This window comes from Phyllostomus hastatus, unplaced genomic scaffold, assembly GCF_019186645.2.
Source record: "Phyllostomus hastatus isolate PE091 unplaced genomic scaffold, TTU_PhHast_1.1 phas_contig_471, whole genome shotgun sequence".
Taxonomy (NCBI): Eukaryota; Metazoa; Chordata; class Mammalia; order Chiroptera; family Phyllostomidae; genus Phyllostomus; species Phyllostomus hastatus.
The window spans coordinates 458,530-481,563 of NW_025333887.1; the positions used below are offsets into that span (position 1 = coordinate 458,530).

Here is a 23,034-nt window from a genome sequence, read left to right on the forward strand (position 1 = left end):
GGGATTCTGGGCGGGTGGCGGAGTCACTGTCGCTTCAGCAAGGCTGTGGAGAGGACGGACGCGCCTGGTGCCCCGGGGAGGGGCGCCACCAGGGTAAGAGGAGAAGGTGGAGAAGAAGAGACGCCCTGTCTGCCCGAGCCCTCTCGAGGTTCTGAACCCAGGGGCTAGGAGACTGCTAAGTTCCTCTACCTCCACTGCCTGAAGAGACCGTAACACTGGAGGGACCTGAGCCCATCGCACCAGGGGCCCCAACACCGGCCCAGTGGCCTAGAGCAACAGTCTCAGGGACCACTGCAAGGTTTCCAGTTGCCTAGACAACGAGCTGGGTCAGAGCAACAACCCTTCCAGCCACCTGCCTCGACTGCTGGCTGAGATACCCGTCCCAGCCCTGTGCATCTAGCCCAAGTGATATGCCGGTGCTCTCTACCCCCCGGCCTTCGCGGGTAACCACGTTGAAGCGCACAGCTGTGGTCCTGGCCCTCACGGCCTATGGAGCCCACAAAATCTACCCCCTGGTGCGGCAGTGCCTGGCTCCATCCAGAAGCCCTCAAGTGCCTTCAGGGGAGTCCACCCAGGATGCCTCTGGGGCCACTTCGGCCACGGCAGCCAAGGCAGGTGTGAACCGAGTGTTCTTGCAGCGACTCTTGTGGCTTCTACGGCTGCTCTTCCCCAGGATCCTGTGCCGGGAGACTGGGTTGCTGGCGCTGCACTCAGCTGCCCTGGTGAGCCGGACTTTCCTGTCAGTATACGTGGCCCGCCTGGATGGACGGCTGGCCCGCTGCATCGTGCGCAAGGACCCCCAGGCCTTTGGTTGGCAGCTTCTGCAGTGGCTCCTCATCGCCCTCCCAGCCACCTTTATCAACAGTGCCATCCGCTACCTGGAGGGCCAACTGGCCCTCTCTTTCCGAAGCCGTCTAGTGGCCCATGCCTACAGCCTCTATTTCTCCCAGCAGACCTACTACCGAGTCAGCAACATGGATGGCCGGCTTCGCAACCCCGACCAGTCCCTGACAGAGGATGTGGTGGCCTTTGCTGCCTCCGTGGCTCACCTCTACTCCAACCTGACCAAGCCACTCCTGGATGTGGCTGTGACTGCCTACACCCTTCTTCGAACAGCCCGCTCCCGTGGGGCTGGCACGGCCTGGCCCTCGGCCATTGCTGGCCTGGTGGTGTTTCTCACAGCTAACGTGCTTCGAGCCTTCTCACCCAAGTTTGGGGAGCTGGTGGCAGAGGAGGCACGGCGGAAGGGGGAGCTGCGCTACATGCACTCTCGCGTGGTGGCCAACTCAGAGGAGATTGCCTTCTATGGGGGCCATGAGGTGGGACAGGTTGAGGTGTTGAGCATGAAGGAAAGCTTGTAGCCCAGGAACAGGCAATTGTGAATGGTGGGGAAAGCCCAGGGCTGGCTGGGGTTGGTACCAGAGGCATGGGCAGGCCACAGGAGAGGGAGGCTGGGGACAGCCAGGGCCCTGGGCAGCCCAGACTTAGGCACAGAAATGGAGAAGCAGGAAGGCTGGGTGGGGACCGCCATGAGCTGGCTGCCTGCATGCTCCAGGCCACTTCTGCTTCCTCTCCTCAGTAAGGCTGTCTGGCCTTGGAGCTGCTTGGAGCTGAGGATCCTAGCGGTTTCAGATGCTAGAGCTCCTGGCTCACCCCATTCCTGCAGTCAGCTGGAAGGAGGCTCCTGCTGTCTGGGAGCAGGGAGTGGGATGTGGCCTGCTGCCTGGCTCCCCCTGGGCCCCAGGGCCCTTTGAAGGCCGGCGTCCAGCCGAGCTGGCTGGCCAGGCAGGCATTATGGCCATGACTCAGCCCAAGCGGAGGTTAACAAGCAGGACCCAGCGCGGCCGCAGCAGTGGCAGCACTCAGCACTCTGGGTCAGTGGCTTCTCTGCCTGAGCTTGAGGGCCGGCAAGGCTGCCTCCCTGAGGCCCTGAGCCAGGGAAGCTGGGCCCCTGCCGCCACCTTGTCGGGACGCACTTCCTGCCCGCCCAGAGGCCACCCTACCCCCTCTGGCCCCATGTGGCCGACCTTCCGCCTGGGTCCCAGGGCTCAGCTCCCCAGTGGGCCAGGGCATGGGTGGAGGTGGGGGCCGGGCCAGCCAGGGCCCAGAGCTTGGTGCTGGAGAAGGTTACTCCAGGCCAATGCTCCCTTTATCTCTCCCCAGCCCCTCCCCTTCCTCGTGCCTGGGGTTGCAGCTGCCTTCAGCCCGCTGCCTAGCTCCCTGCAACTTTGGTTTCAGTTCCGAGTACTTCTCCTGGGGAGGGGTGCATGGCCTCCACCTCCTGAAGGCCTATGTGTCCTCCATGGGTCAGGTGGCCTCTTGCCCCTGGACCTTGTCTCACTGGCTGTGCGTTGGACTCCAGATTAGGAAAAAAGCTGCTGGTCTGCAGCTGCAACCCCCTCTCCTCCTCTCGCGCACGCCGGGCTACAGGGCCTTGGCAGGCAGCCGTGGCCTTGGGTGAGGTGCTTGGCACATTACCCGCAGCTACATTGTCAGCCTCAGCCGGCACTCCTGCCAACTCCCAGCACGAGTCAGGATTGCCAGGGTGCTCAGAGGAGGCGTGCTCACTTCAGGAACAGGAGATTGGGTTTGAGGCAGAGCCACAGGATGCGGAGGACCTGTATGGTGAGAGCAGAAGAGATATCACTGGCTCTTTGAAGGACTTCCTCTGGGCTAACTTCCTCGGGAGGTGTTATGTTCACCAGGAGGGTTCAATGTGGGGGGCTGTGTGCATCCACAGCCTGTCTCTTTAGGCCTTGGCCGAAGGGCTAGAAAGCGGCATGGGATGACAGACCCCCATGGGTGGGTTGATTTTCCTTATTATGCAGGCGTGTGGCTCACCCCAGTCCCACTGGCTGGTGTCCCGGTGGACACTGGCCCAGGCTCAGACTAACAGGTTAGGGCAGAAGTGATTGGCTGGCTGGCAGACAGACAGCAGAGTATTCTCTTCAAACTGAGATTTCAACGAGGAGGGTCATTTAGACACATACATACACACAACCTCTTGTTGGCTTCAGAGCAACAGGTTTAAGAAAGGTAAACCTTTCTTAATAAGTCAAAGCATCATTTAGAAAAATTTGGTTCTCCTGATGGTTCTGCCAGTGTGGTCCAAATTCCACACCTCTTGCTGCCTTCAGGCTGTGTGAGCTTGGGCAGGTCACTGCCTCTCCGGGCTTCTGTAGTGTCCTATATACAATGGAAATGGGCACACAGGTGGGGTGGCATGGGGTGAGAATCAAGTGGAGAGTCAGGTGCAAAAGCAATTGGCAAAGGAAATGGTGCCTGGCTGGGCAGCTGTTGTCAGTCCGGGGCGGGAAGGCAGAGCTGGAATACACACTCGTGTAGTGAGCCAAGAAATCCATGACCTTGCCGTGACCACTTCCTGACACCTCCAGCCCCTCTGCCCATCTGGATGCTGCTGCCATGGGAGAGCCTCTTTCTCTCCCACTCCCTTTCCTGCTCTCTTCTCCAAGCCTGTACCCATTCTGAGATGGCAGGTGATGGCCAATGCAGGAAGGAGGAGGGGAGGTACATCCCACTGGAGTCAGCCAGCCCAAAGAGGCGAGAGCCAGGCTTGGGCACGGGTGCTGCCCATTAGGCTGGTTTGGGAACATGCCCTGCAAGTGTCAGGGGGAGAATGTAGTGGAAGTTTCTCAGCTAGAGGATCCCTGGGGAAGGTAACAGGAGGCAGGGCCCAAGTAGACTGTTGAACCAAGTTCTTCAAAATAAAATACTGCCTTTTGCTTTCCTGCACTGCCCTTTACTGAGTTCATGTTAGCCCCGCAGCAGTTGTCCAAAGAAACAAGCAAGGTGCCTGTCCTTGGCCAATGTTCAGAAGCTGCCCAGGGCAAAGAGAGGGCATGGTGAGCTTCCCAACAATAGAGGTAGTGGAAATGGGGGACCAGAATGAGTTCCTTCTTCACCACCCCTGTACCTCAGTGTCGTGACTTCAGACAATCCCATACTGCCCCCAACCCCAAGTTTGAGACTTGTCCACTGTAAACGTGACCCAGTCATAACCCCCATCTCTCAACCTTATCCTGGCCATCAGATGGCATGGCGTGAGTAGGTTTGGTGCTTAGGGCCTCTTGCTTTGCCCCCACATTAGTTACCACAAGGCCTCTCAGGCTTTCTCTGTCTCCCCTCCTTGGCAGGTGGAGCTGGCTCTACTGCAGCACTCCTACAAGGCCCTGGCTTCACAGATCAACCTCATCTTGCTGGAGCGCCTGTGGTATGTCATGCTGGAGCAATTCCTCATGAAGTACGTGTGGAGCGCCTCAGGACTGCTCATGGTGGCCGTCCCCATAATCACCGCCACCGGCTACTCAGAGTCAGGTGAGAGTCAGCACCCCCAGGGGCCAGGAGCAAGGCCCTGTCCTCCTGTCCCACTGGATGCTCAGCTCCAGAGGGCCCGATGCTTGGCTGGCCAATCTGCCCCTTCCATTGCTGAGGCCTTGAGGCCTGGCTGGCTTCCTAGAGATCACCACAGCTCACTCTCCCTCGCTGCCTTCCATTCTGCCTGAGTCTCCCCTTTACAGCATCTCACACTCTTGATGCCATTCAGCTGGGCCCAAGGACTTCAACTCAGGAACACCACATGTCCCCTCACCCAGCTGTGTCTGTCCTCAGCCCAGCTGTGACTCCAAGTGAGAGGATGAGGAAGTACCTTGAGTGAGCCTCTTTATCCCCAGGCCTTGGCTTTCCCAGACCTCAAACAACTCCTGTAGGTTGCAGAGGCTAGAGACTTCTGCCCTAAGGCCTGGGAGGATTGGGAAGCCTGTTCTGCCTGTTACTATAGTGATTGGATCATCAGCATTCCCATTTTGTTCTTCTACTGGCTTGCAACATATTCATTCTATTTGCAGTCTTTTCATGGTTGCCCTTTCAGAGGTTAACTTGCGTGCTCACTGACAACAGTCTAGGTCAGCGATTTTCAACCTGTGTGCCGGGGTACCCTGGTGTGCCGCCAGAGGCACACTGGTGTGCTGCAAGAGTTTTTCAAACACGCGGTACCTGACTATTTAGTCAGGGACACTGACCTCTTTTCCCTTAGACTGTCAAATTTAAAAAGATGACAATAGCCAACACAACCATAGCTGTACAGTATGAATGAGTCAAAGTTATACCAGATTTTTTGTCAGATCAGGAAAAAAATATATTATTTGGTGTGCCGCAGAATTTTAGTAATTAGTTTATGAGTGCCATGAGATGAAGAAGGTTGAAATCACTGGTCTAGGTTAATTGATGGCTCCTCCTCCTCCTGGCCCTTAGGACACTAACACAAGGACCAGCCCCAGCTGATGTCTTGGTGTAGCCCAGTGTCGCCTTTGCTTCCCCGTGTTTTCATACTTGCTTGTTGCTTTGTCAAGCCAGTGCATGTTTAAATTCATCCCCATGTTTACCGATTTCCCCGCTCACCAGTCCTTTCCTGCAGCCTAGTTACCTGCCTCCAGATAGACATCGTTCAGCAGTTCTTTCTGCAAGGCTTTCATCATGGGCACTTCACAATTATTTTGTTTACTTAAAATGTCTTCGTTTTACCCTTTTTCCTGAACTAAAATATAGTTGGATGTGGGAGTCCAGGTCATTTGCTGTCAGCCCTCTAACAATATTTCATTGTCTCTGCTGGAAAATCTGTTATCAGCTAACTCCCCTCAGCAGCCTGGATTGTCTCTCTGGTTACTTTTAGACTTTTCCTTTTTTTTTTTCTTTATATATATATATATATATTTTTTTTTTAAGATTTTTATTTATTTATTTTTAGAGAGGGAAGGGAGGGAGAGAGAGAGAGAGAGAGAGAAACATCAATGTGCGGTTGCTGGGGGTTATGGCCTGCAACCCAGGCATGTACCCTGGCTGGGAATCGAACCTGGGACACTTTTGGTTCCCAGCCCGCGCTCCATCCACTGAGCTACGCCAGCCAGGGCTTTTTTATATATATTTTATTGATTATGCTATTACAGTTGTCCCATTTTCTTCTCTCCTTTAGTCCCCTCTGCCCTGTACCCCACATCCCATCAGCAGTAACCCACCTTAGTTCATGTCCATGGGTCACACATATAAGTTCTTTGGCTTTTCCATTTCCCATATTATTCTTAACCTCCCCGTGTCTATTTTGTACCTACCATTTATGCTTCTTATTCCCTCTACCTTTTCCCCCATTCTCCCCCATCCCCCTCCCCACTGATAACCCTCCATGTGATCTCTATTTCTGTGAATCTGTTCCTGTTTTAGTTGTTTGCTTAGTTCATTGGGGGGGTTGTTTGTTTTTTAGGTTCAGTTGTTGATAGTTGTGAGTTTATTGTCACTTTGGTGTTCATAGTTTTGATCATCTTCTTTTTCTTCGGTAAGTTCCTTTAACATTTCCTGCAATAAGGGCTTGGTGATGATGAACTCCTTTAATTGGCCTTATCTGGGAAGCACTTAATCTGCCCTTCCATTCTAAATGATAGCTCTGCTGGATAGAGTAATCTTGGGTGTAGGTCCTTGCCTTTCATGACTTGGAATACTTCTTTCCAGACCCTTCTTGCCTGCAAGGTTTCTTTTGAGAAATCAGCTGATAGTCTTACGAAAACTCCTTTAGAGTTAACTGCCTCCTTTCCTCTTGCTGCTTTTAAGATTGTCTTCTTATCTATCATCTTGGGTAATGTAATTATGATGTACCTTAGTGTGTGCTTCCTTGGGTCCAACTTCTTCAGGACTCTGAGCTTCCTGGATTTCCTGGAAGTCTATTTCCTTTGCCAGATTGGGGGAGTTCTCCTTCATTATTTTTTCAAATAAGTTTTCAATTTCTTGCTCTTCCTCTTCTCCTTCTGGCACCCCTATGATTCAGATGTTGGAACATTTAAAGTTGTCTTGGAGGTTCCTAAGCCTCTCCTCACTTTTTTTAATTTTTGTTTCTTCATTGTGTTTTGATTGAATGCTTATTTCTTCCTCCTATTCCAAATCATTGATTTTCAGTCCCAGTTTTCTTCTCTTCACATTTTCCTTTATTTTACTTTGTATAGCCTTTGCTTCTTCCTTTATTTTGCTTCTGTACTCAATCATATCTGTGAGCATCTTTATTACCAGTGTTTTGAACTCTGCATCTGATAGGTTACCTATGTCCTAGTTGCTTAGTTATAATTCTTTCTGGAGCTTTGATCTGTTCTTTCATTTGGGCCATATTTCTTTGTCTCAGTGTGCCTGCTATGTAGTAAGTGGCAGAGCCTTTGGTATTTTCCAGGGTGGGGCACCCACATCATTGCGTTGTGGTGCTATATGTGGGGGAAGGGTCTGAGAGGAATGCAGCTTCCTTGGCACTCAGCCAGCTTTCACTCACTTCCCCCACTTCCTACAAGCAAATTGGGCCCTTCCGGTGCTGATTCCTGGGTGGGTGGTTTTGGGTACTTTCTGGGACCCTGTGGGTCTCTCCAATGAACTCTCCTGTGAGGCTGGGAGCTTCTCCTGCCACCACAACACCCACAGGATTTTTCAGTCAAAGGTTTTGAGGCTTTATTTCCCTCCATTGGAACCCTGGGTTGTGTGGTCTGTCTCACTCTCCAATTGTTCCTCCTGGTTTATCCGCATGCAAATGTGGGACCGCCTGCTCCGCCAGCCGCCTCCTTGCCCGCCCTGGTCCTCCAGCTCCTGCCTTGCCACTGTCCTCTCTGCCCCTCATACCCGTCTAAATGAGTGTTTCTTCTTTAACTCCTTGGTTGTCAGACTTCCATACAGTTTGATTTTCTGGCGTTTCTGGTTGTTTTTTGTTTTTAAATTTATTGTTACCCTTTTGGTTGTGCAAGGAGGCAAAAATGTATCTACCTATGCATCCATCTTGGCTGGAAGTCCTGCTTTTAGACTTGTCTTTCTCTGGTATTCTGCTGTTTCACCTGAAAATGTTAACTGGTGGGTTTTGTGTTTATTCTGCCTGAGACTTGTATGGCCTTCAAATATTCAAATTTTTTAATCGTTCAGAAAAATTCTCAGCTGTTATTTTTTCAAATATTGACTCACTCTTGTTCTTTCCTTCATTCCTTCTGGAATTCCTGCTGGATGTCTCACTCTCTCCTCTGTGGCTCTTCCACTCTTTTCACTATTTCCCATCTAGCACCATCTGTGCTGAATCCTGGGAGATTTCTTCAGGTCCTCATGCTTACTCATTCACCAGTTTTCTCTTCAGCTAAGTCTAATTTGAATTTTTTTAATTTAAAATGTTCGTTTATTTTTACAGTTTTATTTTTGTGTACAAACTTGCTTAACAATCACTGAATTCCTAGTGATTGTTACCTAGGCCATGCTCAGGTAACCAAAGAGCCTTTATAAGTAGTTTATATTGTCTAGAACAAAGGTACACTGCAAATCCAGTCTGGAGCAAAATAGCAAATAACATCTTTCTAAAGATAGGCTCAGAAATTCTGATCCCATAGGTTGATGTTTCCTTTCTCTGGTAGCAGGGCTAAGGCATACCTGGTGGCTGGGCCACCGTTCACAGGTATAGCGAAGAAAATGGTACAGGCCACCAAACGGAAGTCCCACCAATCCCCCTCGTGTTATGGTGCAGGTTTCACAGTTCAATTCACCTGTATTCAATGGTAAACTTATAAAACCCTTATAAGATATGTCTGCTGTCAAAGATGGGATCACTGCCATTGATAAAGCAGCTGCTATACAAGCCCATGTCACATTTAAGATGTGCCAAAAAAGACTGTTTGCTATTAGGCCACAGAGAGTAGCATTACATCCAATATATGTTGATCCATGCTCAGGTAGATTCCTTTCTGCTTCTGGAAGTTGATTCATTTTTCTGGTTATGATATCAAAAATTTCTTTTTCTTTGGCAGTATCAACTGGTTCATGATTTTCCATCTTGAGCCTTATGCTCTCCTCCCCGACTTTGTAAAAATTTTCAGTGGCTATTTCAAGTTCTATCTGATTCTCTTTCAAATAGAAATTTTCATTTTCAAATAGAAATTTCAAATTGTTTTGGCAGGTGTCTGATTTTCTTATCTTTTGACTGTTCCTTTCCTGCTGTGTGTCATAGGAATCATACTTATTCCACAGCCTCTGTCCTGCTGTTGGGCTCTCTGAATTCTTGGGGGTCTAAGCCAGCTTGATATTCCATCTGCCAGTCTTCACCCATGCTGAGTTCCTTCCTTGTGGGTTTCCCAACCAGACTTTCTTGGGAACCCTATCGGCCTAACAGGAGGATGCAATGCCCCAGTGCATACTGGCTTTTGCTTTGGCCAAGAACTCCTGGTAATTAATCCCCTTGGAGGCCATTTTCATGTTCACTTCTCAGTCTGTGAAGGAGGGGTTCCTGATCTTGGATGTAGTATTCACTTAAACCCCAGACACATAATTACCAATTCTTAGAGGTGACCTTTTGTTCCCTGCACCTAGAGCTCTGGCTATAAGACCTGTCTCCTCAGTCTCTAGGGACTTCACTGGTGTGCCTGGCTGCATGCTTCTCTGTGGGCTCCTGGGAATTTGCCTTGCTTTCCGACAAGCGCAGCTCTGCTTTCAAAGGTGTTCTACTTTATGCAGTTTGGTAGTAAGAGGGTTTTCAGTTATGTATAGAGAAAGAGCCTGACTTGTTTTGGAAGTCTCTCTGATTCTCTCCCTATTGGTGGCTCTACTTTGGGGCTTCCGTATCCTCAGCTGTCTGCCCCTCCCTGAGTGGCCCCCAAAAGGAAGGATCTGATTGGAGGGGGATAGTTACTTTCCACCAATGGACGTACAAAAAGAGTGGCTTTGATTTAGGCACAGGTGCCAGACATAGTCCGCGTACGTGGCCTAGAGCATGGGGACAGACCCATGAGGAAACAGACCTATGGATTCTGTGAGCAACTGCCTGCAGGCACTTCCCTCTGCTCCTAGCACTCAGTGCAGCTCACCCTGCCTAGTGCCTGAGGCCTCCCCCTCCTCTGAAGGCCTAGGACTTCCTGGATCCTCTGGGGTGCCAGATTTCATGGGTGATTTAAGAAGCATGAGCTCCTGTCCCCAGCCTCATAGCTTTTATAGTCAGTTACTGGTGAAAATGTGAAATTCTCCTATCTCCCTTGCTCATTCCACTTCCTTCTTACTGGCCTCCTTGTTATTTTTGTAATCATTTTTTATTTTTCAATTACAGTTGACATACAATGTTATATTAGTTGCAGGTGTACACCCCAGTGAGTAGACATTATATAACTTACTAAGTGGTCATCCTGATATGGCCTCCTGTTATCCCCCAGAACACCAGGCAGGCTTCTAACTCAGGGCTTTTGCACGTGCTGCCCCCACTGCCAGGAATGCTTTTTCCTCTGAGGTCCCACCCTCTTTCTATCAGACTTTTGCTCACAGGCACCCTCTAGATGAGGCCTGCCCTGCCCCTCACCCTGCCTCTCTCTCTCTTCCCCTTCTCCACCTCTCTGCTCTCCCAAGCACTGAACACCCTATCTATTCCACTTATCTCTCTGATTTATAGTGTCTCTGCCTCTTTAAACTGAGAGATCAATGAGGTCAGGGACTTTTGTCTCTGCTCTAGGTGCTTCAAGGAGGTTGAGATCACTGGGAGCCAATGGGAAGATGCAGGCATTTATAAACTGGGGAAGATTTAGATACCTTTGCGCTACTTGCCTGTTGGCCCTCAAAGCTGGAGGGCTCAGGGGAGGGGCGGCCTTGCTGCGAACAGCTGCTGTGAGTCCTACTCTGAAGCCCTGGTCTTGGCTGCCCAAGGGCAGTTTATCCTGTGTCCAGCGAGGTGCCAGCTGTTGCCAGGATACCCCAGGCACCTGCAGAACCTTTTATTTTATATGCAGTCACTGTCTAGCTCTCAAGACACCCTGGGAAGAGGGCTTGTGTCCCCCTTCTGTTATGGGCTGTGTCCCTGGGGACACAGTGGGAAAGAAGGCCCAGGACGTTAGACTGACAGGATCAATGACCCTCTCCCCAACCCAGTTCCCTGGATACCTGGGCCAGGCCCCAGAAGGTGATGTAAAGTGCACTAACCAGCCATCAAATCCCCTCTCTACCCCACATTGCATCCTTGCTGCTCTGGAGACCATCTGCCCTTAGAGGACCTCCCACCCCACCACTATCACCATATCCCTGAGGCTTCTCCCTCTGACCAACATATGCCTTTGGACAGAGCCCTGCCCACTACTTCAGCCTCAGGAGCCCTGGCTTCCCCTGGATAGCCCCAGTGCTCACTGCTCACTCGCCCATACCTAGTACCCTCAGAGTCAGCATTCCCCTTGCTCCTCATTGCCACTTCTGGAACATTCCTTGTGTAAAAGCCCTGCCCCTCTGGGTTTTCCAAGGGTCAAGGAAGTCAAGGCCATTGGCAAGAGAAGGTTGAAGTGAGCAATCACAGGGTCTAGACTGAGCCAGCAAAGCAAGTCAAGACAGGAGAATGCTCCAAGGAGAAGTTGGGACACCTAGAACGGCTGTTCTCATGGATGCCACCGAGGGAGGTGAGGGAAAAATGGAGGCTGTAGTACAGGTCCGAAAGGGGACAGTCATGCATGAGAGGCTTAGGGGTGCAATAGCTCTGGGCGTCCGAGGATGAGGTGCAGGTGTGGCCCCAAAGGGGGCGCTGTGAATAGTACAAGGCACAGGGCAAGGGCAGTCCAGGGAGAAGGAGCTGGGTGTGCCAGAAAAGAAAGCCAAATGCCGAGTGGCTCATTTTTTTATCCGTGTTATTGAGATGTAATTAACATACCATATAATTCAGCCTTTTAAAGTATTCAATTCAGTAGTTTTTAATATATTCGCAAAGTTGTGCAACTATCACCAGCATCTGAGTCCAGAACATTTTAATCATCCTAGAAAGAAAGCCTAGACCCATTAGCAGTCACTCCCCACCCCACCACCAGCTCCTGGCACCCACTAATCTGAATCACTATGGACTTGCCTCTTATGGACACCTCATATAAATGGAGTCACACAACATGTGGCCCTTTGTGTCTGGCTTCTTTCACTCAGGAGAATGTTTTCAAGGTTCATGCACGTTGTAGGATGAATCAGTGCTTCCTTTTAGTGGCTGAATAATAGTTCATTGTTTATGTGTGCCTCGATTTCTTTATCTATTCATTCATTGGTGGACATTTGGGCTGTTTGCACTTTTTGGCTGTTATGAAAATGGTGCTATGATCACTTGTGTGCAAATTTCTGTGTGGACATATACTTTGTTTCCCCTGGATGTATATCTAGGAGTGGAATTGTGGGGTCATATGGTAACTCTATTTTAAACTTTCTGAGAAACTGTCAAACTGTTTTCCCCAGAGGCTGGACCATTTTACATCCCCACCAGCAGTGTTTGAGGAGTCCAATTTCTTCACTTCCTCACCAACACTCGTTATCTCTTTAATTATAGTCCTTCTAGTGGGTGTGAGGTTGTATCTCATTGTGATTTTGATTTGCATTTCCCTGATTACTACTGATGCTGAACATCTTTTCATGAGCTTATTAGTCATTTGTATATCTTAGATATCCAATAAAAATGTCTACGAAGATATTTTGCCCATTGTTTAATTAGGTTGTTTGTCACTTTGTTGTTGAATTGAAAAAGTTCTTTATGCCCTGGCGGGGTGTCTCAATTGGTTGGAGCATTATCCTGTATACCAGAGAGGTTGCGGGTTTGATTCCCACTCAGGGCACATGCCTGGGTTGCAGATTTGATCCCAGGTCAGGGCGCATACGGGAGGCAACTGATCAATGTTTCTCTCTCACATTGATGTTTCTCTCCCTCTCTCCTTCTCCCTTCCTCTCTCTATAAAATCAATAAACATGTCCTTGGGTAAGGATTGAGGGGAAAAAAGTTAAAAAGTTCTTTATATATTCTGGATACTAGATCCTTGTCAGATATGTGATTTCCAGATATTTTCTCCTAATCTGTAAGTTGTTGTTTTGCTTTCTTGATGGTTTACTTTGGTGCCCCAAAGTTTTAAATTTTGGTGAAGATCATTTATCTGTTTTTATTTTGTTGCTTGTGTTTTTCATGTCATATTTAAGGGGCCATATCTAATCCCAGGTCATGAAGATTTACCCCTGCCTTCTCTAAGAGTTTTGTAGTCTTAGCCCTTGTATACAGGTCAGTGCTCCCCTTTGAATTTATTTTTGTGTGTGGTGTGAGGTAGGAGCCATTCTTTTGCATGTGGATACCCATTTGTCCCAGTACCATTTGCTGGAGAGACTCATCTTTCCCCTAGGGGGTCAGTTTTAATTTTCCATCATCCCCACCCCTCCCCTCCCTTGTGCTCCACAGATTCAGAGGCTGTGAAGAAGGCAGCCTTGGAGATGAAGGAGGAAGAGCTTGTGAGTGAACGTACAGAGGCCTTCACCATTGCCCGAAACCTCCTCACAGCTGCTGCAGATGCCATTGAGCGGATCATGTCATCCTACAAGGAGGTACCCTGCCCACCCACACGAATCCACCCCTGCCATGCCCTCCATCCCACCCCCAGATGGCAGGGGCTAAGCCAGGGTTGCCCTTCCCACAGGTGACAGAGCTGGCCGGCTACACAGCCCGGGTACATGAGATGTTCCAGGTATTTGAAGATGTCCAGCACTGCCGTTTCAAGAGGCCTGGGGAGCTAGAGCCAAAGGATGCTCAGACAGGGTCCGGAGCTGTGGTCAGGTCTGGTGTCCGTGTGGAGGGGCCCCTGCAGATCCGAGGTAAGGGCACCCTCCCTAGAGAGGCCCCACTGGTCCCTGTCCTGCCACCCAGAAGGCAGGATCTTTGAGCTGTTCCCCCAGAGAGGGCTTCCCAGGCAAGTTGTGGCTTCCACAGCCTTCCTTACCAGAGTAGTCACTGCTGGCGAACCTACTCACTTCCCAGTTCCTTCCAGGTACCCTGGTGGGAATTTCTCTTTGCAAAAGAAGGATCCCTGAGTAGAGGGAGTCACTTGCCTATACAGGCAGCAAGAGAAAGTTAAAGGCTACAGTAGGGGCCAGGATGCTATGGAGGGGGGGCCACAGTGTTTGAGCCACCCCTAAGATGGTGCCAGGAAGGGAGGGCTTCAGAGCAGGAGTGGACTCCATGCCTTGGATTCCAGAAGCCATATACATGGTTTTGCCCCTCCCCAGCCAGAACACAACACCAAATAGTGGGGGAAGGAGTCCACTTGTAGAAAGACCCACTATACTCCCAAGGGGCCTTGGACCACACACTGGCATGCTGTTGGGGGTAGGGTGGGGCGGGGGGGAGGGGTGTGGACCCTACCAGAAGGCAAAGGGAGTGTTGCTACTCCCTCCCTTCCTTCCTTGTGTTCTTTCTCCAGGCCAAGTGGTGGATGTAGAGCAGGGGATTATTTGTGACAACATCCCCATCATCACACCCACAGGAGAGGTGGTGGTGGCCAGCCTTAACATCAGGGTAGGTTGAGTGGCTCTGTGTCCAAACATCCCCTTTTTATAAATAAGGACCCCAGTCACTTTGGATTAGGGGTCATCATACTCCAGGATGACCTCATCCAAACTGAACTAATTACATCTGCAAAGTCTTTCCTTGGCATCCAATCTGGCTAGCCTGCGGAGGCTCGCACTGTCAGCAGCCATTGTCCAAGATCTACGTGGCAGGCGAGCTAAGGTCAAGCTGAAAGGGCAACGTATCTCTGCCTGTGAGTGGTGGGGCAATGGAGACAGAACTGATAAAAGAGACCTGAGATTACCAGGATTGGCCAAGGGTCACCCAAGGATTCCTGGCCCTATCATTGCCAGCCCCACCCCTACCCCACCCCAGTCCTACAGAAACCCACAGCTTGGGGACTCTGGTTCAAGTCCAACTGTGGTGGAAGAGACTGCCCTTCACTGACCTGGGCTTGGGGTCCCACCCACCTACTTCAAGAAGACTCCAGTGCACGTGTGTGTGCTGGGTGCAGTCTGGCCCCCAGAAGGGCTCTCAGCCACTACACAGGCCATCTGTGGGAAGGAAGCCCTGGCAGCTGACACCCACCAGTGAGCTGCATTCCCAACCAGGGCTCTGGTTGCAGAGTGATGGAGTGGAGGGGAGACTGGTGGGGGGAAGGTGGGAAAGAAGTGAGAGAGAGTCATTTGTTCATTCATTCATTTACTTATTCAACCAGTATTTTCTTAGCTCCAGGCTGGGCACTGGAACCCAGAGGTAAATCAGGGAGCCCCCTGCCCTCTGGGAGGCCCCACTCTAGAGGGCCCTAAAGTGTTACAAAGGTCTCCAGTTAGACAGCTACACAGGGTCCAGCAGGGGCCATAGGAGGGGTGTTCACCGTCCCTGGAGGGAGCAGAGGTCAGATGAAGCTTCATCCAGGAGCTTCCAGGCAGATGGACAACATGGTGAAGAAGGCTTCTCACAGAGGGCAGGCAGAGGAAAGGCAGTAGAATGGCAGAAAAGGCAGGTCAGCAGGAGCCATGGCCGGGCAGGGAGTAAGTGGAAGAGGTGAGCAGAGGGCCAGTGCCTGGGGCTCATTTCCTTGATCTGCTTAGATGGGCCCTGAGAGCCAGTTGGAGGCTGGGAACATGTCCTTACCTCAAGCTGCACAGGACAGTGGTATGATCCCCATTGTCCCTAACAGTGGTCGCTCTTGGGATGTAGGGGAAGTCACCAATGGCTGGTTTATCCAAGGTGGATAATTTCCAGGCAGGCTGGGAAACCCTGGTGAGCAGGGGCTCGGGTAGGTAGGAAGCAAGGCCAGGCCAGGAGGGGGTGCCTGAAGTGGAAGAGCAGGGATGGGGGGCTGAGCGAGGGTTCTGGCCTGGCGGAGCTGGTGGTGGAGCTAGGCTCTGGGACTGGGAGATGCTGGGGAAGGGGAGCAGTTCCCAGCCATGATAGGCCAGATGGTGGGGTGAGAAGGACAGCAGGAGAGACACAGGGAAGAAGACGAGGCAGGCAGCCATGGTGCCGGCTAAGGGCTGAGACAGCTCTCCTGGGGCCTGTCACCAGAAGAGCCCCCACACTCCTGGACAGAAGGAGCCCCAGGCCCCACCGAAGGGAGTTTATAGCCTAACAAAGGACCACAAAGCGAGGGGCTCAAAAGATGGAAGCAGAGTGTCTCCCAGTGCTGGAGGCTAGAAGTCCAGACCAGGGTGTCAACTAAGAGCAGTGAGGGAGAATCTGTCCCAGGCCATCCCACCTTCTGGCAGTTGCTGCCATCACTGGTGTTCCTTGGCTTCACTTCAATCCCAGCCCCTGCCTTCACATGGCGTTCTCCCTGTGTTCACGGGTCTGTGTCCAAATGTCCCTTTTTTATAAATAAGGACACCAGTCACTTTGGATTAGGGGTCATCACACTCCAGGAGGACCTCATCTAAATTGAATTAATTAGATCTGCAAAGGCTATTTCCAAATAAGATCACATGCTGAGGTCCTGGGGGTTAGGACTCCAACACATGAATTTGGGAGGACACAGGTCAACCCCTAACACTGACCGAAGTAAGCCAGGGAACTTGTCATGTGGGTGTCACTCGCAGACCTTCAAAGGACTTCAGAAGCTTGTAGGTGGCCCAAGGATAGCAGTGTCCCTACCCTCTGACCCCCTCCTTCCCACACACTTTCCACCAACCAGTGGATATCATGTGATCAGCCAATCAAGGAGCCTGAGGCCCTTGATGCTGAGCCTGGGGAGCACAGTGGGATCTCTGAAGCACCCTAGCATCCATGGGGGCAGGGGGAGGGCTTTGGAGGGCAGCTGAAGTTTGCTGTTCACCTAGAACTCTAAAGAAAGCACCTTTCCCAGGGCAGTCCCTAAAGGAAAAGCAGTTCTGCTGGGGGGACCAAACAACCTGGGTTGGCAGTGAAGTGGGATGGAGGGTGATGCTGACCACACAGCTGTAGCAAAACAGGCCCTCCTCCTGCTGGCCCCCTACTCTGGTGTGTGCTGGGGCCTTAAGGGACAGGCTAGAGACTGAAACATGCATTTGGTTAGGGCTCTGAATGTTGGACCTCATTGCTCAGACCCTTCCATCCCTTACCAAGAGACCAGGAGAGCTTACCCACCAGTCCCAGCATGCATCTGGGTGTAGGTAGCTGTCAGGAAGGCCACAGGTAAGAGGAAGAAGACCCTCGCCCCCCGGGTACCACATGGCACTGCCTCCACAGGTGGAAGATGGCATGCACCTGCTTATCACAGGCCCCAATGGCTGTGGCAAGAGTTCTCTGTTCCGGATCCTTGGCGGGCTCTGGCCCACGTATGGTGGTGTGCTCTACAAGCCCCCACCCCAGCGCATGTTCTACATCCCTCAGAGGTGAGTGTGACAGGAGAGGGAGGGAACCAGGGCCCCCAGCTCTGCCCCTGCCCCTTCCAACCTGTGGAACCTGACAGGTAGGAGATGGCAGAACTTGGGGCCTCGGAAGAGGACAGCAAAATGCTGCCCCCAGAATCAGAGGGGCTATGGAACCTCCGCCACCCCCCTCCTGTCCCCTCTCACCTGGTGACTTTATAGCTGTTTGGTACGCATGCATGAGGGTGCACACTGGGGGGGGGGCATGTGTCTGTGTATATGCTGTGAGTGTGTGTGCATGTGAACATGTGTCTGTGCATGTGTGCATGTCTATGCGTGCAGGGTGAGTATGTGCTGTGCACATGCAAGTGTACGGGTCTGGTGTGCATAGGCAGGTGTGAGCATTGCCTGGAGCACTTTGTAGCAGGGGTCCATGGGCTTCGAGTTGGCCCTACCTCTGGCAGCCAGGGCTCATGGCACAGGGCGTTGGCACCACCAGCCTTTCCCTTGGTGGACATGCAGCTTTCCCATAGGCCCTACATGTCCGTCGGCTCCTTGCGTGACCAGGTGATCTACCCTGACTCAGTGGAGGATATGCAAAGGAAGGGCTATTCAGAGCAGCACCTGGAAGCCATTCTGGACATCGTGCACCTGAATCACATCCTGCAGCGGGAAGGAGGTAGGGGGTGGGACATCTCACCTCTCAGCACCAATGAGTGAGCCATCTGTCCAGCAACCTGCTACCACCCCAGCCCCTGCCTCCCTCTTGGCCCCCAACATCCAGGAGGCTGATGTGCTAGGTGCCCCAAGAGTCCCCACCTAACAGGGAGGACTGACAGGAAGCAGGTGGCTCAGGTGGCCTGACTGTGCTAGGGAAGGGAGGCCAGGTTCGCAGGCAGGGGACATAGTCAGCTGAGATGCTCACAACAGGCTCTGGGGCTGGGAGAGCAGGTAGAGGGGAGGGAGGGCCCTGACAGGGAAGGAAGCCCTTAGAAGGCTTTAGGCAAGGAAGTTACAGGTCATTTTTGAATTTCAGCAAGAGGACTGACCTCAGGTAGACATGGCAGGGCAGCCGGGGAGGAATGAGCACAAGCTGTCAACGCAGCTGGCCTGGAGGGCAGGAGGCAGGAGCAAAGGTGAAGGGGACACCAGATCTCTGCCACGAGCCTGGGAGGTGTCATCCCATGGAAAGGAGAGGAGGGAGGGGCAGGCTGGTGACAAGAGAAGGCATTGGTCAGGGGCTTACCTGGTTTGTCTTCAAATGCCTGTTGGGCCTGAAAGTGAGGAGAGGGTAGAACCCAGGGCAGGGCTGAGCGGATTTTCTCAGTGAAATCCGGGTGGCAGGGTTCCGCCTGCTGCCTCTGCCACTTAGGGGCAGCTAGACTTTGAGCAAAGACCTCACCTCTTGAGCCTCCCTCCACCTGTAGAAGGGGACAGGTAGCAGTCCCTCCCTCAGCACCAGCATTAAGCAAAATCATTCCTGCAGACTCTTCCCAGGTGTTGCGGCCTGCACTGCAAGAGGGCTGCAGGCAGTGGAGTCCTGGTTGCCACAGCCACGGTCACACAGAGGCTTCATCCCCAGCTTCCTCCTGCCCTGGCCGGACCTCTTTTGCTTCAGCCACCCTCCCCCTGGAAGTGCACCCCTCCTGTCCTCCAGGCACCCCTGAGTGCCTGGGCCCCCTGAGGCTGACTATCACAACCTATTAGCATTGAGTTCGCTTGTGAATAACAGAACCCCCCACACACAGTGGCTCAAATCACTCGCAAGTTTATCTTACTGTGACATAAAAGTCCCAAGGAAGGCAGGCCACAATTGGTGGCCCTGCTCTGTGTGACCTCTATTCCCAAAGTCACCTCATGGTCCAAGATGGCTGTTCTGGCCATCACATCATATCCCAGGCCATAGGATGGAGGAAGTGAAGGGAAGGAGCAAAGAGTATGCCATCTCTCTTTCAAAGAAAATTCCAGAAGCTGCCACATGTGTAACACTTAAACCCCACTTGCCAGAATTCAGTCACATAGTTATATACCTTAAGACAAGCTAGGGAGTATAGTTTTTGGTGTTTTTTTTTTTTTTGAGGGTACCATGCACCTTACCAAAACTTCTAGTCCTATGGGAAAGCAGAGTGGCAGGAGGTAAGGAGCCATTTCTGGTGAATCATCCACACACCTGCTCATTCAAACAGCTGCCTGAGCCATGCCAAGGGTCTGGCACAAAGCAGTGACGCAAAGGCCTGGTGACTGGAGGTGAGAAGCCTTCTGGAGAGACCACTCCAACCTTCCTGGGGCTGGCTCTTCATTGGCACCCTGTCAGGTCCTGTATGAGTTTGCTGTGGCTGCTGTAACAACATACCACAGACTGAGCAGTTTAAACAACAGAAATGTATTAACCCCCAGCTCTGAAAGTCAAAGGTCCAAGATCTACATGCAGGCAGGGTTGGCGCCTTCTGAGGGCTATGAGGGAAAATCTGTCCCAGGCCTCCCTCCTTGTGTCTTCTTTTCCTTATATCTCTTCACGTCATCTTTCCTTTATGTATATCTTTGTGTCCAAATTTCCCCTTTTTATTTTTATTTTTTTTAAGATTTTATTTATTTATTTTTAGAGAGTGGGAAAGGGAGGGAGGAAAACATCAATCAGTTGCCTCCTGCACACCCCCTACTGGGGACCTGGGCTGCAATCCAGGCGCATGCCCTGACTGGGAATTGAACCAGTGACCCTTGGGTTCACAGGCCAGCACTCAACCCACTGAGCCACACCAGCCAGGGCAAATTTCCCCTTCTTATAAGGACACCCATTATATTGGATCAGGGCCCACACTAGTGACCTCACTTTAACTCAATCACCTCTGTGAAGACCATTTCTCCAAGTACAGTCACCTCCTGAAGTCCTAGAGGCTAGGGCTCCCACATTATCTTCCGGAGGGAATACAATTCTGGTCTCAACTTCTTTTTGACTATTAAACTGTCACCTACAGTCAGACAAGTACCCACAGCACACATAGCCAGCAGTTGACCTTCTCCAGAGTCAAATGTGCTGCCGTCTTCCACTGTCACTTGTTCCGCAGCCCCCACCCACCATGCCCATTATGCCCAGTGCCCCTGGGCCCTTGTTGAATTAAAAAGAATCCTCTTGTTCCCTCCCTAGGTTGGGAGGCCGTGTGTGACTGGAAGGATGTTTTGTCAGGGGGCGAGAAGCAGAGAATCGGCATGGCCCGCATGTTCTACCACAAGTGAGTGGGCTGTCCAGGGTGCTAGGGCTCCCTCAGGCACTGGTGGTTCTCCAAGCCAGAGGCAGAGACAGCACGGCAGCTCAGCATGCATGCTCCCTGGGGCCTCCTTAGGGGAAGGCAGTACCATTAGGAGGCCCCATCTGGGCCCCAGCAGGGACTGGGCCACACGGGGCAGGAGGGCTTGGGGGCCAGACCAGGTCCACAGCAATGGAGGGTCCACAGCTTTGTCCACTTGGTCCCTACTCTCAAGGCCCAAGTATGCCCTCCTGGATGAATGTACCAGCGCTGTAAGCATCGACGTGGAAGGCAAGATCTTCCAGGCAGCCAAAGATGCAGGCATCGCTCTGCTTTCCATCACCCACCGGCCTTCCCTGTGGTAGGTGCCCTCCCTTCCTGCCTGGAATCTGGGGGAGGGAGTGCCCTTCCCGCATTCTACACCCTTGTGGCTTTGCAGCTGGGAAGGAAATGGCACTGCCATCGCAGGGGCAGAGGACCCTGGGAGTCCCAGCATGCATCCCCTGATGAACAGCCTCTGCAGCTCTGTCCCTGTCCCTCTCCTGACCCAGGAAATACCACACACACTTGCTGCAGTTCGATGGGGAGGGCGGCTGGAAGTTCCAGAAGCTGGACTCTGCCACCCGCCTGAGCTTGACTGAGGAGAAGCAGCGGCTTGAGCAGCAACTGGCGGGCATTCCCAAGATGCAGCGGCGTCTGCAGGAGCTCTGCCAGATCCTGGGCCAAGGCCCCAAGGTCCTGCAGGGTGCTGCCACCTGACAGGGGGCCGTGGCTCTGGGCCCTCAGCCCCTGCCCCTCCTCAAGCCCTCGGATCATATGAAGGAAACAGCAGTGCCTGCCTACCACTCCCCCTCCACCCAGGCCCACCCTGCATGACTTGCCCTCCTCCCAGGCCTCCGTGCCATAGGCCCACCCTGCCTAGAGGACTGCTGGCAAAAGGGTGTGCCTGACCCTCATGCCCCAGCCCTTGAAAAAGTAGACATGGAAGGTCCTACCCTGCTGCCCACCCTGCCCTGCCCCATCATAACTGTGACCTAGGCAGGGTAGTTGAGTCCTTTCTTTTCTTCGGGGAGGGTAAGAGGGATAGGAGGGAAGCCCCAGCTCACAGCACTAGACAGTTTGTACTGAGCCTCAGCATTTGTGGGATACTGCCCTCCCGAGACTGAAGTACCCCCTTATTTCCTCCTTTTCAGTCCCTCAGAGACCTTGTGGTCTATCCTTCTATTGCCACCACCCAAGTGGCCACCAAGGCTCCCATCCCACTGGATGTCCTTCCTACTATAGAAATGGCCAAACAGGACCTATGGCCAGACTGGGGCCTTGTCCACACCCCTTCTCCCCTCCAGTTGTCCTGAAGAGCTCTCGGGAGAAGGAATTGCACAGCATTTCTTAGTAAGCGATAATAAGAATGTAGTCCCTTTCCCTCTTGGTCCCTACAAGCTAATTTATTGGATCCCTGTTTGTAGCCTTCTCAATTGCCAATATGAGGACCCCGCTAGCAGGGGAGGCAGCCCAGGCTGCAGTCCTTCCACAAGGTGACCCAGCATCTGAGCCAGCCCCAGCCAGCCTGTCACTCCACCAGCCTATACTGCCAGCTGCCACCAGGGGGGCCTAGGCCAGCCAGAAGGGTAGATGGATTCTGTGCTGCCAGGAGTGTGGGCACCAGCGTTCCCAGCTCAGTGCCAAAGAGGGGTCAGCCAGGGAAGCTGTCTCTGCAAAGCTAGCTCCTGCCCAAGAGGGAGACCCCACTGCCGCCGTGTGCCTTTCGGGGAAGGGAAGGCTCAGCCCTCAGGCTGGGGAGCCTCCCTCAGTCCCTCAGTAAAAACCTCCCATGAAAAGCGTGTTCTTGCTTCCTGGCCTCTTTGTCTGGAGTGGCATGGGGGTGAGACAGGGATGGGAAGCACTGTGCCTGGGAGGGGAGGAATAATCTCAGCCCCCACCCTCCACCTGAAGGCACAGCTCAGCACATTCTGTGGCTGGTGATGAGGTAGATTCAGCAACAGCATCTCAAGAAAATATTGGCTGAGCCCAAACAGGACTCTGGACCAAGCCTGGAACTGGTGCTGGGGTGGGGAGGAGAGGACCAATGCTGGGTCTCTGCACGAGGAGCTTCCAGAGAGATAGTATGGGAAACCCAGTGAACTGCAAAGTGGGCTGATTGAGGGAACATGGAGGAGGAAATGTCCTGACCCAGCCTGGCAAGGGGCAGCGGGGAAGAATTGCTTCTGGATCTTCTAAGAAGAGAAAATGCTTGTGCAAAGGACCAGGAGTAAATGGGAAGCAAGATGCAGGATATTGATGCTGAATGCAGTGGAAGGTAGGGGCCAGGGCCACCCTAAGGAACCTGATCTTACTCCAAAGGCAACAAGAAGCTATTGAAGAGTTTTCAGCAGGATGGAAACCACATGAAGTTGTGCTTAAAGCAGGCTGTGTGGAGAGTTGCTTGGAAGGAGGCACACCACTATAAAAAGAATGAGGTTCTGACCCTGCTATAATGTGGGTGAACTGAAAAAACATGATGCTGACTAAGTGGAAGGAGCCAGTCACAAAAGACATAATCATATGAACCCATTCCTCTGAAATGTCCAGAATAAGCAAATCCACAGAGAGAAAGGAGGTCAGTGGGGGCCAG

The 23,034-nt window shown here is 52.2% G+C and overlaps 1 protein-coding gene and 1 pseudogene across 1 annotated transcript; one reads left to right on the plus strand and one right to left on the minus strand.

Moving 5' to 3' along the window:
• Positions 1–17: 17 nt before the first annotated feature.
• Positions 18–22,245, plus strand: ABCD1 (ATP binding cassette subfamily D member 1). The gene is made up of 10 exons (XM_045845490.1): positions 18–1,319; positions 4,155–4,335; positions 13,229–13,371; positions 13,464–13,638; positions 14,244–14,338; positions 17,036–17,181; positions 17,691–17,836; positions 20,303–20,387; positions 20,638–20,763; positions 20,954–22,245. Exons 1-10 carry the CDS (start codon positions 411–413, stop codon positions 21,159–21,161), a joined length of 2,214 nt encoding a protein of 737 aa, XP_045701446.1. The 5' UTR covers positions 18–410; the 3' UTR covers positions 21,162–22,245.
• LOC123823130 lies at positions 8,255–8,862 on the minus strand (annotated as a pseudogene).
• Positions 22,246–23,034: the final 789 nt, after the last annotated feature.